Genomic DNA, 13262 nt, shown 5'->3' on the forward strand with positions numbered 1-13262 from the left:
AGGTGAGTTATTTGAGAACTGTTAACTGTCAGTGTCCAAGGAGAGTCTTTTCCCTCAGAAAGCGTCCCTCATTATCATGCTATCACCAGTGCACCTTCTGGTGTCACCAGAGATTTTTCCATTGAGATAATCCCTGCACAGCTGTCTACTGTCACCCTTGCAAGCCAACATGAAGGCAAGATCAGCCATGCCATCAGCATGAAGATATCTTCAAGTTAATAGCACAATACAGTCAAGCAACAAAAAAATGTAATCTGGTGTCATGCATACAGCCCATAGAATGTGTGCAAAACACTTTATTTTTTTAGTTTTCTTTTTAAAGTTATTTTTATCCCCCAGACTTGTTTTTCTCAAAGATTTGGCTTATTTAGTTACTTTGTATTGTGGGATGCTGCTAATGAAAGTAATTGCTTTATTCCTGAGGGGACTGCAGCATGTTCTAAAACGGGATGTAACAATCCTTTAATACAATATAAAAGGGTTTCCAGGTAGATACATTCTCTGTTGCTGCCTGAAATGTTTGTGGGTTTTGGTTCTGCAAGTTATTACTGCTTCTGCCCCTCCTGCATGTGTAACTACAGAGAAATGAATGTTAAAACAGGAACATTGGGCTTGTGTTCTCGGTTGTGTTCTTCTTGGTGACCCCAGCTTATGAAAAAGAGAAACAGCATTTAACCCTCAAATCACTAATGGGGTGGTGGGACAGAAAGAACCTCTAAGCAGTGTGGGAGGGTGGAATAGGGAGGAAATGCAGGAACTTCAAAAGGAGAGGAAATCCACAGGGATTTAGCCCCACTAGGTCCAAAATCAAGAGGATTAAACTCTGCTCAGATTTGAATGCCAAGCACTACACTGTAAGAATGGATGTCTGATTCCTACAAGGCAGAGAATTACTGTTTAAGCTGCAGAAATAAGTCTGAGAATTTGGAGTGTGCTGGGAAGTGAATTTGATCTGTCTGATGTGGTTGCAAGGAAAGGCAAAGCCCAGTTCCAGGGCTCTGAGATGCAGAAGTTGATCTGTAGAGGAGATCAGAGGGAATTATTTACTGTGTGGTCATCATGACCTGAAGGGTTAACTGGCCTGCAGGAATAAGAAAATTTTGACCATGGGGGGTTTCAGGGATCCTGTAGTACAGAAGTGGTCCCGGGGAAAGAGCAGTAAAGCAACAGACAGAGTCTGACATCAATGATGAGCCTTGTCATGAAGCTGGGAGTCAGCCAGACATCCCTGATGAGGGTCAAAGAGTTTGTCTAGAAGATCTTGTGGAAAGTTTGTGTGGGGAGCTCAACCTGTGTAGGAAAACCACAAGCAGTGCAGGAAATAACCAGAGGATAAAGCTCCAGTTTGGGTAAGAAGTCCTTTCTTTGGCACAGAGACTTGAGAGGATGTACAACACACTCACCTCAGCAGCCAAGAGGTGCTGTTAATTTCTGTTTTTCAGCTGGGAGAAACAAGTAGATGATGATGATGATGATTTCTCACATCTCAGATCACTGTTTCCTGTTCTTGCAGTTAGAACAGCCAAGGGCAGTTGTTGAACCTTATTTTCTCAGGATGTTTTCCCCTTTTTCCACCTTTCCCACTTCTTTCACCTTTTCAGATGATAAGTTCCTTGGTTTTCTACTTCTTGATGATATCTCAGGATGCCTCTGGTTGCTGGACACCCCCAGCTGCCCTTCAAAGATGCTGGCTGCTCTTCTCAAGGATGCTGCTGGCCCCCAGGCTCACAGTCCAGCAGGCATCTCCTCTTTCAGCACACATATTCTGCTCAGTGTTTCTCTCCTTGCAGCCAGGTTGCACTTTGGGGCTGCTCACATCAACAGCCCTCTGCAAATATTCTGTGACCAAGCCTCAAAAGAACTGTGTCAGGAGATGAATGAGCAGAGAGCTGGAGTAAGTTATCTAGAGGGGAGTGGCAGAAAAACTCCAGTCTTTTATCTAGACAAGAAAGCAATGAAGGAAATGAAAGGAGGAAAGGGGACAGGGATCCTCTAGAGTGATCTTCCATGCTTCTTTATGTTGGTCAGTATAGGAGATCAATATTAGGTGTCATTTTGATAAACCAGCTTATTTTGTAGGGGAGAGAGTATTTTAATTGTCTGGGGTACAGTACTGGCAGTATTGAAATCTCTGTTCATTGCCCCAGTTTCTTTACGTGCCTTTACAGGCCTTTACATGCCTTCATATGGTAGTCCAGTCAATTTGCTGAGACTGCTGACAAATGTATCCTTTGATATGTGTTGGAATAATTTTGTCATTTATGAACATCTTTGCGCTAGAATAGGAGTAGAGACCTTCTGTGGGTGTCATGTAGGACCCTGCACAGCCAGGAAACAGCAGTTTTGGTGGCTGACTTGACCTGGCTACCAAAGCAGAATTGAGCCCATGGTCTCAAGAGGAAAAGCTTTGTCACCTTCAGCTGCTGCTGTGTAACCCAAAACACTGAGGGAGGTGTGCAGCGTGGAGGCTTTGTGCACTGCATCAGAGAGTCTTTGCTGTCTTTGCCCTAAACTCTGGATAGGATAGGATAGGATAGGATAGGATAGGATAGGATAGGATAGGATAAAGTCCCTGAACTTACACTTCTCTCTCCTTATTAGGATCTCCTCAGAGATGATTTAAAGTTGCTCCCCAGTTCTTCAGGTCTCTTGCAAAGTCTGCACAGAGAGCCTTCTGGCAGACTCAGCAAGTTTGGAATCTTTCCTAAAGAGGTTCCCTGTGTGAATCAGATGCAGCTAATTTAGCTCATCAATAATGTTTTTTTCTTGGGAGCTACAGCCAGTTTCTCAACAGCAGCACTGGGAGATCAGTGCATGGGTTTAGGAAATGAGAATTACTGTCCTAGCTGTGCTGACTGGTGGGGTGATTCTATGCGAAAAAAAAAAAAAAGTGACCTTCATGTCTGCTTCCCTGCTGTGTTCAGTTTCTCTCACTTGCCCATTTTCCAGGGTGTGCCAAATCCCTGGATATTTGTGCTTCCTCTTGCTGTTGCAGTACCCTGTGGTGGGAGGCAAATGGAAAAATCGTGATCTCTTGATGATAATGGTGTGCACCATGACAGGGGCACACACCTCGCTGGGGGTTGCAGTGGACATACTCAGTACTTCCAGCCGTCCTTGTCTGAATACACCTTTCTCCCACCCTGGCCTCTTCATCCCTAAGCTTTCATCCACTGACTTTCAGCTTGAGCCTTGTTAAGCTTTTAATTGACGCGCTGCCTGCCAGACTCTTGCTCTCATGCCAGAAGCCCAGCAAAACTGAGGAATGTTGTGCCAATATCCAAACATCTCGTGTAGTCACGTTGTCTCCATGATTCAGTGCTGAGCTGGGTGGCACTGGTTCACCTACCTCACCCCACCTCCCAGTGCTCTCCCAAGACATCAGCTGTGAAGGTGCAGGAGGGGCTGCGTCATTGCTGCTGGCAGCTCCTAAGTCATGTTTTTCTTGAAGAGGAAGAGCATCTCCAGTGCTCTTTTGCCAGCTGAAGAATATTTTGAAGCTGGTAAATGTGTTCTTTTCTTCTCTGCTGTGTCAGCCAGAGCATTTCCTGATCACTGCCTGGCTGCACATCTTTAATAGTGTGTATAAAATATAGGATCTAGCTCAAATAGGAGTTTGTGCCTTGGTGTTAGATTATTGTAGTGGTGTTTTCTGGCCTTGAAAAAAAAATTTGTAAGTGTAGGAATTAGTTTTTTCTTGAAATTTTCTGGAGTGTCTTTTGCAGTATTAACCTGAGTTACTGTTATATGCTGTCTGGGAGGGTGTGGGGCTGCTTGTGCCAGCAGGGAAGATGGTTCAGGTCATACATGGGCAGGAGGAGACCTCTGCACCAGCACTGTGACATGGCAGCAGCAGGGTCCCCAAACTGAGTGACAGATGCTGTCCATGCTAAAGATCATCTGAACCCTTGCAGCACAGGACATGCTTTGGGATCAGAAAAGGAAGAACAGCACAGAAGGAGAGGGAGTTGGCTATGGAAAGGGTTATGGCACTTTCTGCTCACAGTGAGGTCCTGCAGTCATTTTAATAGGCTCCTGCACAGAGGGTGACAGTGAGGGACAGTTCTCCCATCCAGAAGCCCCACTGTGTGTGATGGTAGCATAAAACCCCACTCTCCCATGAGCACAGCCGTGTGTCTGCTTGGTTCCCAAGGTTAGGCTCTGGCACTTCTGTTAAACAGCAGTCAGCTGGAAAGATCTCCTAACTGGTTTTATGCAAATGGGAGCAGATATGTCATGCATGTGTCTTTGCACACTGGCACTGTCCCCTATCAAACAATAGATATTGTTTTGTCATGTAAATAGTGCCCAACTGACAGGGCTTTCTGGGAGCTGAGCTTGCTTGTACTGAGTGGTTTTGACGTGCGTGTATGCAGGTGTTGAAAGAGTGGGGAGTAACAAAGCTATGGAACTTCAATGGGAAAAGTCAAATAAACCCCCCAAATCACGTTATATGGAAAGTGGTGAGTATATAACTTGTGTGTTGTATAAGGGAGGTCAGGGCTACACAGCAGAGAGATAAGTAAGGGGGGAAGAAAAGCAATTGTTTTCATACAAGATTAGTTATGTTCAAGCAGTGACTTGAAACTGCCTCTGATCTTCATCGCTGGTCTCCATGTGTCCGTGCCTTTCTCCAGGAGCATTCTGCCTGGCAGGTGCAGCTCTGGAAGTTGGTTTTGATGGCACCAAAGCATTGCCTGAGAGCTGCCAGGCAGCTGAGGGTTTACACTGAGTGCAGCCAGCAGTGGAGGCCAGGCAATGGAGATGGACTGGACGGAGCAGCTGGGGAAGCTGCGGTCGCTGTCTCTGTGTCCATCGCCCAGCGGGGCTGGCTGTCAGTCCGGCTGCAGGCGGCCACCTGCAGTGGAGCAGTGACATCAGTCAGTCTGCTCTGCTTGTGGTGGGAAGCCTGATGAGCAACTGTCATGCAGATGCTCCCTGGGAGGCTGCTAAATAGTCATTGTTGAAGTAATTACTAGCAACAAGTGGGGGGAAAAAAAAGGCAGCTCAGAAATTGTTTTCAGATGTCCCAGACAGTGGTGATACTTAGGGTGATGAATATGCAACTATCCATATGAAAACTAAATTATTGTACTGGCCACAATAAAATATGTCATGAAAACAGTAAAATCCACCCCCCCATACCCCAGACTCAAAGTCTATATAGATGTCCAGTTCAAAATGTTGGTTGGTATCAAACCTAACTCCAAAAATAGTGTTGATGATGTTGTAAAGGAAAGAAGAAAAGTGTGAATCAAAAGTGCATTGTTCTCGACCTGGTGGGGGGGCTTTACTGTTTTCCAGATGAAGCTTCTGGTGGCTTTCACAATTACACCTTTGACTGATTTTTAACTGTCTTTTGGGGCAGGAAGAGGTGAGAGGCAGTATCCTCCCTTTAGCAAAATATATTTTTTTCCTGAGTTGTTTGTACTGGATGATGAAACTAAAGAAAAATCACTGAAAGGGAAGCAGTGCTGCATGTCTCGGACAGACCCTTTTAAAGTCAGCTGAAAGAAATGGCAGATATATCAGCATCCTGCAGTAAATGATAAATGGGTTCCAGGAAACCCACTCTTTCTAATGCAATAATCCACTCTGCTGAATAATGCTGTTGTTCTAAAGTGAATACAATCTTAGTGTTTACGTCATATTTTATGTATGACAAACTGCTTTGCAAAGAGGCTGGATGAGAAAAAGAGCATTTTATAGATTTTATACTGTTATGTACTAATAAAAAAAGAAACTCATTTTGCTGTAAGAGTCAAGCAAAGAAGAGCAGTATTTAGATGTAGGAAATTTTCTTAGAAAGACTATTATTATGAGTTAGTAGCTTTTATCTACTCTCCCATAAAAAATGATCTAGTTCCATATTTTAATATTGGAGTGTTGCAAAATAATTTAGACTAATTTTATTCCATTGTTTATGTTGAATAAAATAAAGCTACAAGATGTTGAGATTTTTTCTTGGACTAGAGGTTCGTCTGGGCAGTGGTCACAGCCCCAAGCCTGCCAGAGTTCAAGAAGCATTTGGACAATGCTCTCAGGCACATGGTGGAATTTTTGGAGCCATCTTGTGTGGAGCCAGGAGTTGGACTCAGTGATCTTTGTGGATCCCTTCCAACTCAGGAAGTTCTGTTATTTTATGATTCTGTGATTCTATTCAGCATACTTTCTGGTGATAAACTGAAAAAGAGAATTTGGGATCCCTTGCAGAAAACTGGGGGTCCCTTCTTCTTTTTTTCCCCTTTCATCTTGTACCTCAGCACATATGGAAACTTTGTGTTAGCTACGTAAGCATTCTTTCATTCAAATACTAATTTAACTTAGTGATTGCATTGAGAATGACCTGTGCTCTGGCATTTCATCTTTTCCATTTAGCACAGAGAACTTCTTAAAATTGATTAGCTCACAGCTCCTAAATCTTTCATAGTTTTGGCTTTTTTCTCTTCCCTCAGCGAGAAAGCTGCTGGTTTTAACCCTTTGCATGAACTTAGGGGAATCTGTTGCCTAGCCTTTCAGTATCTGTAGTGTTTGATGTTTCCTAGACTGTCCTTTGGCTTTTGAAAATCATCATTCCTGTGCTTTTTTTGTTACTGACGTGCAGGCGCTACGGCCACTGAAGCAGCCTGGCAGCAGTTTGGAGGGGAGGGAGCTGGGGAGGGGAAAGGTGCAGAGAGTGTTTCTGCCAGCTCTGCCAGTTGCACGGGAGAGAGGACAGAGCTGGGAGCTCTACAGCCCTGCCACCAAGCAGCCAGCTGCCCACCCACAGGCTGCTGTGCCACCCCAGACAGACAGACAGACAGACATGTCCTAAGTGTCTGTGGGGCAGTGTGGCTCAGTGAGCTGAGAGCATAATCCGTGGGGATGCAGCTGGACCTCAGCGCCGGGGGACGGTGCCTCGCAGCTGCCGATTGGGAACACTGATCCACAGTCAGCCTGTCCTTTTCCACACTCCACTGATGGGGTGAGCTCATTATCCTCGGAAGGGATTGACCCACAACAAAGCAGCTGAACCTGTGGGCATCACATCTGGCCAGTTTCCTTGGAGAAGCTCGGGAAGTAGGTGTTGCTTTCCCAGCCCACTCCAGGTAAGTAATCTGATCTTAAACAAAGAAGCACAGAGATGGCTGTTTTTCATTTAAAAATATGCTAAAGCAAAATAATTTTTTCTGTTGTTGTTTTGAAGGCATAAGGTTTGAATATTCTCATGCTCTGTGCCTCCCTTGAGCTTCTGGATCTTGGGGGTGATAATGAGGGATTTAATTCTGGGCAGCAGGTGCTGGCAGCAGGGATGCGATGCAGCGCCTGTAATCGTGTTGTCGGGTTCATTTTGCACCATCTGGGTGTGAAAGGAGCAGTCAAGCTTTTAATTGCAGTCCTTAGGCATCTGGTACCTTCCTCCTGCTGCTGGGGGTGCAGACATGATCAAGGAAAGGCACTCTGTGTGTCTGAGGCATGCAGAGAGTTAAAGCTGGGGGCAGCGATGCCACTGCCAGTGTAGCCACTGTGCTGGGGATGGGTCCCTGGGGAGGGGAATGAGAAGGCTGTTCCCACTTCCACTGTTCACCCATCACCTTTTTCTACCAGCTCAGGAGAAAAGGAAAGTTGGTCTTTCAGTTGTCTGGGCTTCCTGTTCTAAATGGACTCGTTTTTCTGAATTGCAGATAATCCCAGTTGAGGAGATGTAAAGCAGATGTGGTCACAGGGAATGTGACCTGTTGTTTGAGCAGCAGCCAGGCTCGTGCTGTGACTGCTCTCTGGGAGCAGGACCAACACCTGCTGGAGACCTGGGCAAAGTGGGAGATACCCCTAAAAGACCAATAGCTGAATCAGCTCCTTGCTGTGTTTTTATGTATGATCCAAGTGGTGGAAAAGACAAGAAGGCGAACTCCATGATAGCAGTGACGCGGTCACAGTCCATCACTCCAGTGTGGCAGGGCATGGCAGGAGGAGGCTCATGATCTCAGCGTGCTGCAGGATGGGAAAACTGTGGGAGAGAGGGAGAACTATTCAGTTAGGGAGTATGATTTCCAGCATTTACCTTGCATAAGTTATCCAGACTTTCCCAGCCCTACATTGTTGAGGTATTAGTGTCTTTCTAGCGGTGTGGCTAAGATGTGATGAGCACCTATGGTTTCTGCAGACATGCTCAGAAATATCAGTGTATCAGGAAAATGACTCCATTGAAGCTGAGATTTTTGTAGTGAATATGCAAATCTGTCAGTGACAATGATGTCACTGCATTGTTTTGCTTTTGTTGTTTTCTTTTTTTTTTAATTTAAGAGTTAAGAAAACCAAGCAGGTTCTGACCAGAGATGTTTTAAGATGTCGGTGTACATGCCTCCAGCCAGAGTGTTGGCAGGCATCTTAGGGGTAAGGCTGGGGACAAAGTGATGGCACAGTTCACCTGGAAACTACCACTGCCCAGGCAGGGGCTGGCACAGGCACACACCATTGTCTGCCTGAAGAGCTCCCTGTTGTGAGGTGTGCCCTGCACTGGGGACTGGTCATGGAGGGGAGCTGTGGGGTGTGCTCCTGGGTTATGGAATCTCCACTTTGGGGTGTGATGGGAGACTCGGGGATGTTGGGAGCAGGGGGCTGGGATCATGGGTGGGAGGTGGGAGGTATGGAGGGAGGGTGGGTGTTCCACTTGCTTTGGAAGCAGGAGTCACTGGAAATCAAATACTTGAGGAGGTAAGATTGAAACTTGTGTTGTTACAGTTCAAATTAGTAAATGTAGGCCATCTGTGTCACTTTTAAAGTGGTTTGTACTATAATGTGTACAGCACTCTGCCAGAGGAGCAGGGTATGATATGTTAGTGAAGGACATGAGGGTTTTTTCTTCTGTCTTCCCTATTTTCCATTTTACCTGGGTACAAACTGTGTCCATTACACTGGGAGTGTGAGTGAAACCAGTCCAGTGGCACAGGGTATAGCACCACCCCTCTGTTGTTCTATGTTATGCTAACTTTGAGGCCCAGAAGCTCTTTGTCTGGTTTCTCTAAATAAATGTGCAGCTATTTCCATGTTGCTCCAAGCATGTTTGCACTTAGAAAGGAAGAGAAAGGTGAGGGAAAGCTAACTTCAATCTTTTAAATGGAAATGGTCTTGCCTAATGCTAATACTTAGAAATCAAGGGTCAGTTTCCTGGAGTTTTTACTGGCTTTGGCATAACTTTCTATTGACCTCAGAGAAAGCAGTAACTTTTCTGTGCTTTCAAGGGCCTTTTTCTAAGATGCATGTAATATTCTTCTGCATATTGTTCACCTCGAAGGGTGTTATAAGAATTAAAGCTCATAAAGCATTCTAAGATTTGCTAATATAAATCACCTTAGGAGTGCAAATTAAATTATGTTGCCATCTACTACTACAAATTAACCTACAGTTTTAGTTATAGCTGTTCTGAGATGGATTTAAAGGATAATATAGGGGTGAAAGACATTGTATTCCAGTATCTATCTCCAAGATCATCTGGACCCTGTACCTATTACTCTTCGACTATGCAGTGTTTTGTACTAGTGGCTCTTAAGGAGCAGTGCGGTGATATTTCAAGAAAGGAGGACAGATAATTTGTAAATACAGTGGATATCTTGAAGGTGTTTTTCCTGTGCTGAAACAATTGAATACTTACACGAGAAAAGCACAAATAAAGCTGAAATCTTCCCAAACTGGGCAGGTTCTGGATCCCACAGCTCAAAGTGATCAGTGGATATATTTTCTGTAATTATATCAGAAAACTCTTTTCAGTTCTGATGGCTCATTGGATGGGTCAGTGAAGCCTGGGCAGACAAACATACCCACAGTTTGCATGATGAGTGCTAAATCTGAGTTGTTTCTGGGATCAGTGGGGAATGAGGTCAGCTTGGTGGGGAGAACATAATTTCTCAGTGGCAGCAAAGATGAGTGTTTCCCTATAGCAGGCTGTGATCTTTCCCAGCAGTGTCCTTGGGATGGTTCAGGGGAGGCTGTGAAGCATTTTATACTAGTTAGAGAACAGTCAGCTGCCTTTAATTGCTGACTGCACTCAATCCTTCCAGGGCAGAGGTTTGTATATCTCTGTCAGCAGCCAGTGACTATAACCTGTTCTTGTTCCTTTGGCCAACAGGAGTTAACCCACCCTTGGCTAATTAAAGACCAGGAAACCTGGTGGGGGGAGAGAGGATGAAAGGGGACCACACAAATAGAAGTTAGGCTGAAAGAGAGTTAAGCTCTCAGAAAGTTTAGGGATTTTTGTCCCAACCAAGGGGAATGAGGGCACATTGAAAATGTGCTACTGTCTACATCCCTCCACCTTGCAAGAGAAGTGCAATGTCTTCAGGAGGTTCTGAGGAGTTTTTGTGATCCCCTCCCAAGCCATCACGAAGATGAACATTCATGGAGGAGCTGCTCTGTTTCTGTAGTGCTCTGTTCCTGAAAGCTGCCTGACAGCAGTGTTGTTTTCTGATCCATAGGTCCAATGGATGGCATAGCAATAGCATCACTGTCCAGGGAGCTGGAATCCTTCCTCGCCTGCCTGCATGCTGCTTGAACTGATCCCAAGCCTTTGTTTTTGGACTGAAGAAACCTGAAAACCTTTCTCTCCTAATTCATGAGCCAGCAGGATGTGGTCGCCGTGCTTTCAGAACGCCTGCTTGTAGCCGCCTACAAAGGCCAAGTGGAGAATGTGGTGCAGCTTATCAACAGGGGTGCCAAGGTAGCAGTTACCAAGGTAACCAGAGAAAAACGCTTTGCAAAACCCTGGGAACTAATGTAACTCTTCTAGACCATTGTCTGTGAAAATGCCCTCCTAGCTTTACCAGTCTGAATGTGACTGAAGTTAGCGTTCAGATTTCCTTAAAGTTTGCACTTAATAGCTCACGCAGATTTGCAATATAGTGCATGTCTCGTGTTTATACCCTCTGCAGTGGGTGCAGCTGTGATCAACACTTAGTCCTTGCAACACAGTGACACAGACAGAGGGGAGCAACCTTTTTCAAAGCATGCATTGACTTTTGAACAGTGTGTGACCTGATGAATGGAGCGATTCATCACTGTCAAGGGAAGGCGGTTCAGGGCACCCGTCTCCCTGGGTGAGGGGATGGGGAAAAGCCACCTCTTGTGGCAGGGTAAAGGGATGCAGAAACTGCTTCTTGCTGCTGAAGTCCCTTGGTGCAGCAGCATCACTTATACCCAACCTCTTCATTGGTTTGTTTTGTGTAGTCCCTTAATCAGTTCCAAACTTGGAACTGTGTTCCCTGTACCTTTGAGAAAAGTCAGAGTCAAAGGATTTCTGCTTAGATACAAGTGAGTTCATACTGATTATTCACCTGTTCCTAATGCTCAACATGTTATAAATAATACTACCTTAGAAGAGATGAGATGTAATTGCCTGTTGCAGAGAAGGTTTGATCAGCAAAAAACCTTAAAATAGCTAGGTAAGTAAAATCTTTTGATGTGTAACATAAAATTTGGGGCATACTGTTTTGGTGAACTGTTGTTTGCCATCCTACCTACTTATATTTGTGTTTCCATATTGGTTTTGAACATTACATATGTATGGAAGCTAATATTTACAGATAGAAAGCACATTTGATAAAAAGAGGAAAAGACAGAATGCTTATCTGTCAGTGACAATTGTTTTCAGTCCCTTCACAGCGTTTGAGTTGTAGATAATACTTATTTTGAAAGTTGGAGTGATCCAAGGACAACCTGTGCTTTTAAGTTTTGTTTGCCAAAATAAAACTTGCTGGTGGATGCAAAGCACAAATGTTATAAGCATGAATAGTCCCATGTAGACAGCTGTTTGCTTCTGTTCTCCAAGCAGCTCTGTAGCTGATGAACAACTATTAAAGGTAATCAGCAATAGACCAGGAAATACTGACTTACACATACCTGAATGGTAGCTCAGGGTTTTGTGGTTGTGTTTTCTTTTGTTTTTTGGTTTTGTTTTTTTTTTTAAGATTATGAGCTTTGAGGCTGCCGAGGGACCTCTGCTAACTACAATAAGAAACAAATAATGTGGATTTGACTTTGAAACACACAATCAGGTTAATTTGATATAATGCAGATTTCCTAGAGTTGAAAAGTTTTTCTTTCCTATATGACATAGGTGGCTCCCTTGCCTTGTTGTTCTGCCCTGTGTGGAAAATTAAAACAAAGCTCATTTGGCAGCAAAATTGTGGCCAGGTGCAAAGTGCTGGTGTTTCTGTGGAGACGTGCTTGCCGACCATGCTGGAGAGCTGTGAGCTCTGAGGCCATGCCGGTAGCTCACCAGGTACTACAGCATTGTAGCAATTCTTTCCTAGAACTTGTGGGTCATCCTCGTAGAGCCCAGAGAGGGAAGATGACAAAAGCTGTCCCTGTTGTCCTTGTGGATGCATCCCAGCGCACCGACAGACAGGACAGATGAGCTGCTTGGGTAGCCTGGTGACAAGCCCTGCTCAGAAGAGATGAAGCCAGACCTGCAAGACTGTGGAGGAGTGCACACAGAGGAGCAGGGGCTGTCTCAGAGCAGCAGCCAGGGCTGTGTGTATGGGGAGCTTTGAAGGCACGCAGACTCTGACTCCTGCCACGCCATCAGCCGCAGAGAGCTGAGCTCAGTGCAAACCACGAGGCCTGAGACCAACCTGGTGCCTTCACCAGAGCCCATCCATCCAGGCTCTGTGATGTCCTGTCCAGGTGTGCACAGCGTGGAGTTTGCATCTGGCTCTCACCCAGCCTGCCAGCTGCACAGGGAGAGCATGTGCAGATTTGCCTACAAAAGGCTGTATAAACATTCCCTGGAATAGCTTGGCTTGCTAATCTGATGACACACACTAAGGCTAGAAGGAGAAAGATCTGTTTAAAGTTAAGCACAAGGTTGTCACAAGAGTGAGGATGTATAAATTAGACTCAAGTATATTGACACTGGAAATCTGGAGGGGTTTTTTAGCAACAGGTTCTTGTGCAGTTTTCTACTAAGCAGAACAAGCACAAAATAAGAACAACTTTCAGGATAGAGGTTCTTAATTCTAGAATGGAAATTAGATGGCAGAATTTTTGTAGTGCAGTAAAATAGGCCAAGCTTTCAGATGAATTGAAACCCAGAACCCTCTTCTCCCCCAAGATAAAACTCATTGCACAATGAAGCATAAAAATAAATTTATCCATGTGCCTGCCTTAGATCTGGTTTACCTGTATGTCTTCTGCTTTCATTAGTAGTTTTCAGTTTGTTCTGCCTAATTATAAGTTACAGGAGTTTGCTTCCAAAAAAGAAAAAAATGAATTTGGTCCTTGTCAACCAG

At 44.8% G+C, this 13262-nt stretch overlaps 1 protein-coding gene across 4 annotated transcripts in view; it reads left to right on the top strand.

Annotated features, from left to right (window-relative positions):
• The window catches only part of ANKRD6 (ankyrin repeat domain 6), an 87262-nt gene that overhangs the window by 41549 nt on the left and 32451 nt on the right, over window positions 1–13262 (top strand). For 2 of the 4 annotated variants that reach the window (XM_031057603.1, XM_031057600.1), the window contains exon 3: window positions 10452–10708. In XM_031057603.1, the coding sequence (XP_030913463.1) occupies window positions 10589–10708 (120 nt within the window). In that variant the 5' untranslated portion in view covers window positions 10452–10588. Of the gene's footprint in view, window positions 1–6714; window positions 7089–10318; window positions 10709–13262 lie in introns of those variants that run through there. The other 2 variants (XM_031057601.1, XM_031057602.1) reach the window with 2 other exon arrangements.

Source organism: Geospiza fortis, unplaced genomic scaffold, assembly GCF_000277835.1.
Source record: "Geospiza fortis unplaced genomic scaffold, GeoFor_1.0 scaffold264, whole genome shotgun sequence".
Taxonomy (NCBI): Eukaryota; Metazoa; Chordata; class Aves; order Passeriformes; family Thraupidae; genus Geospiza; species Geospiza fortis.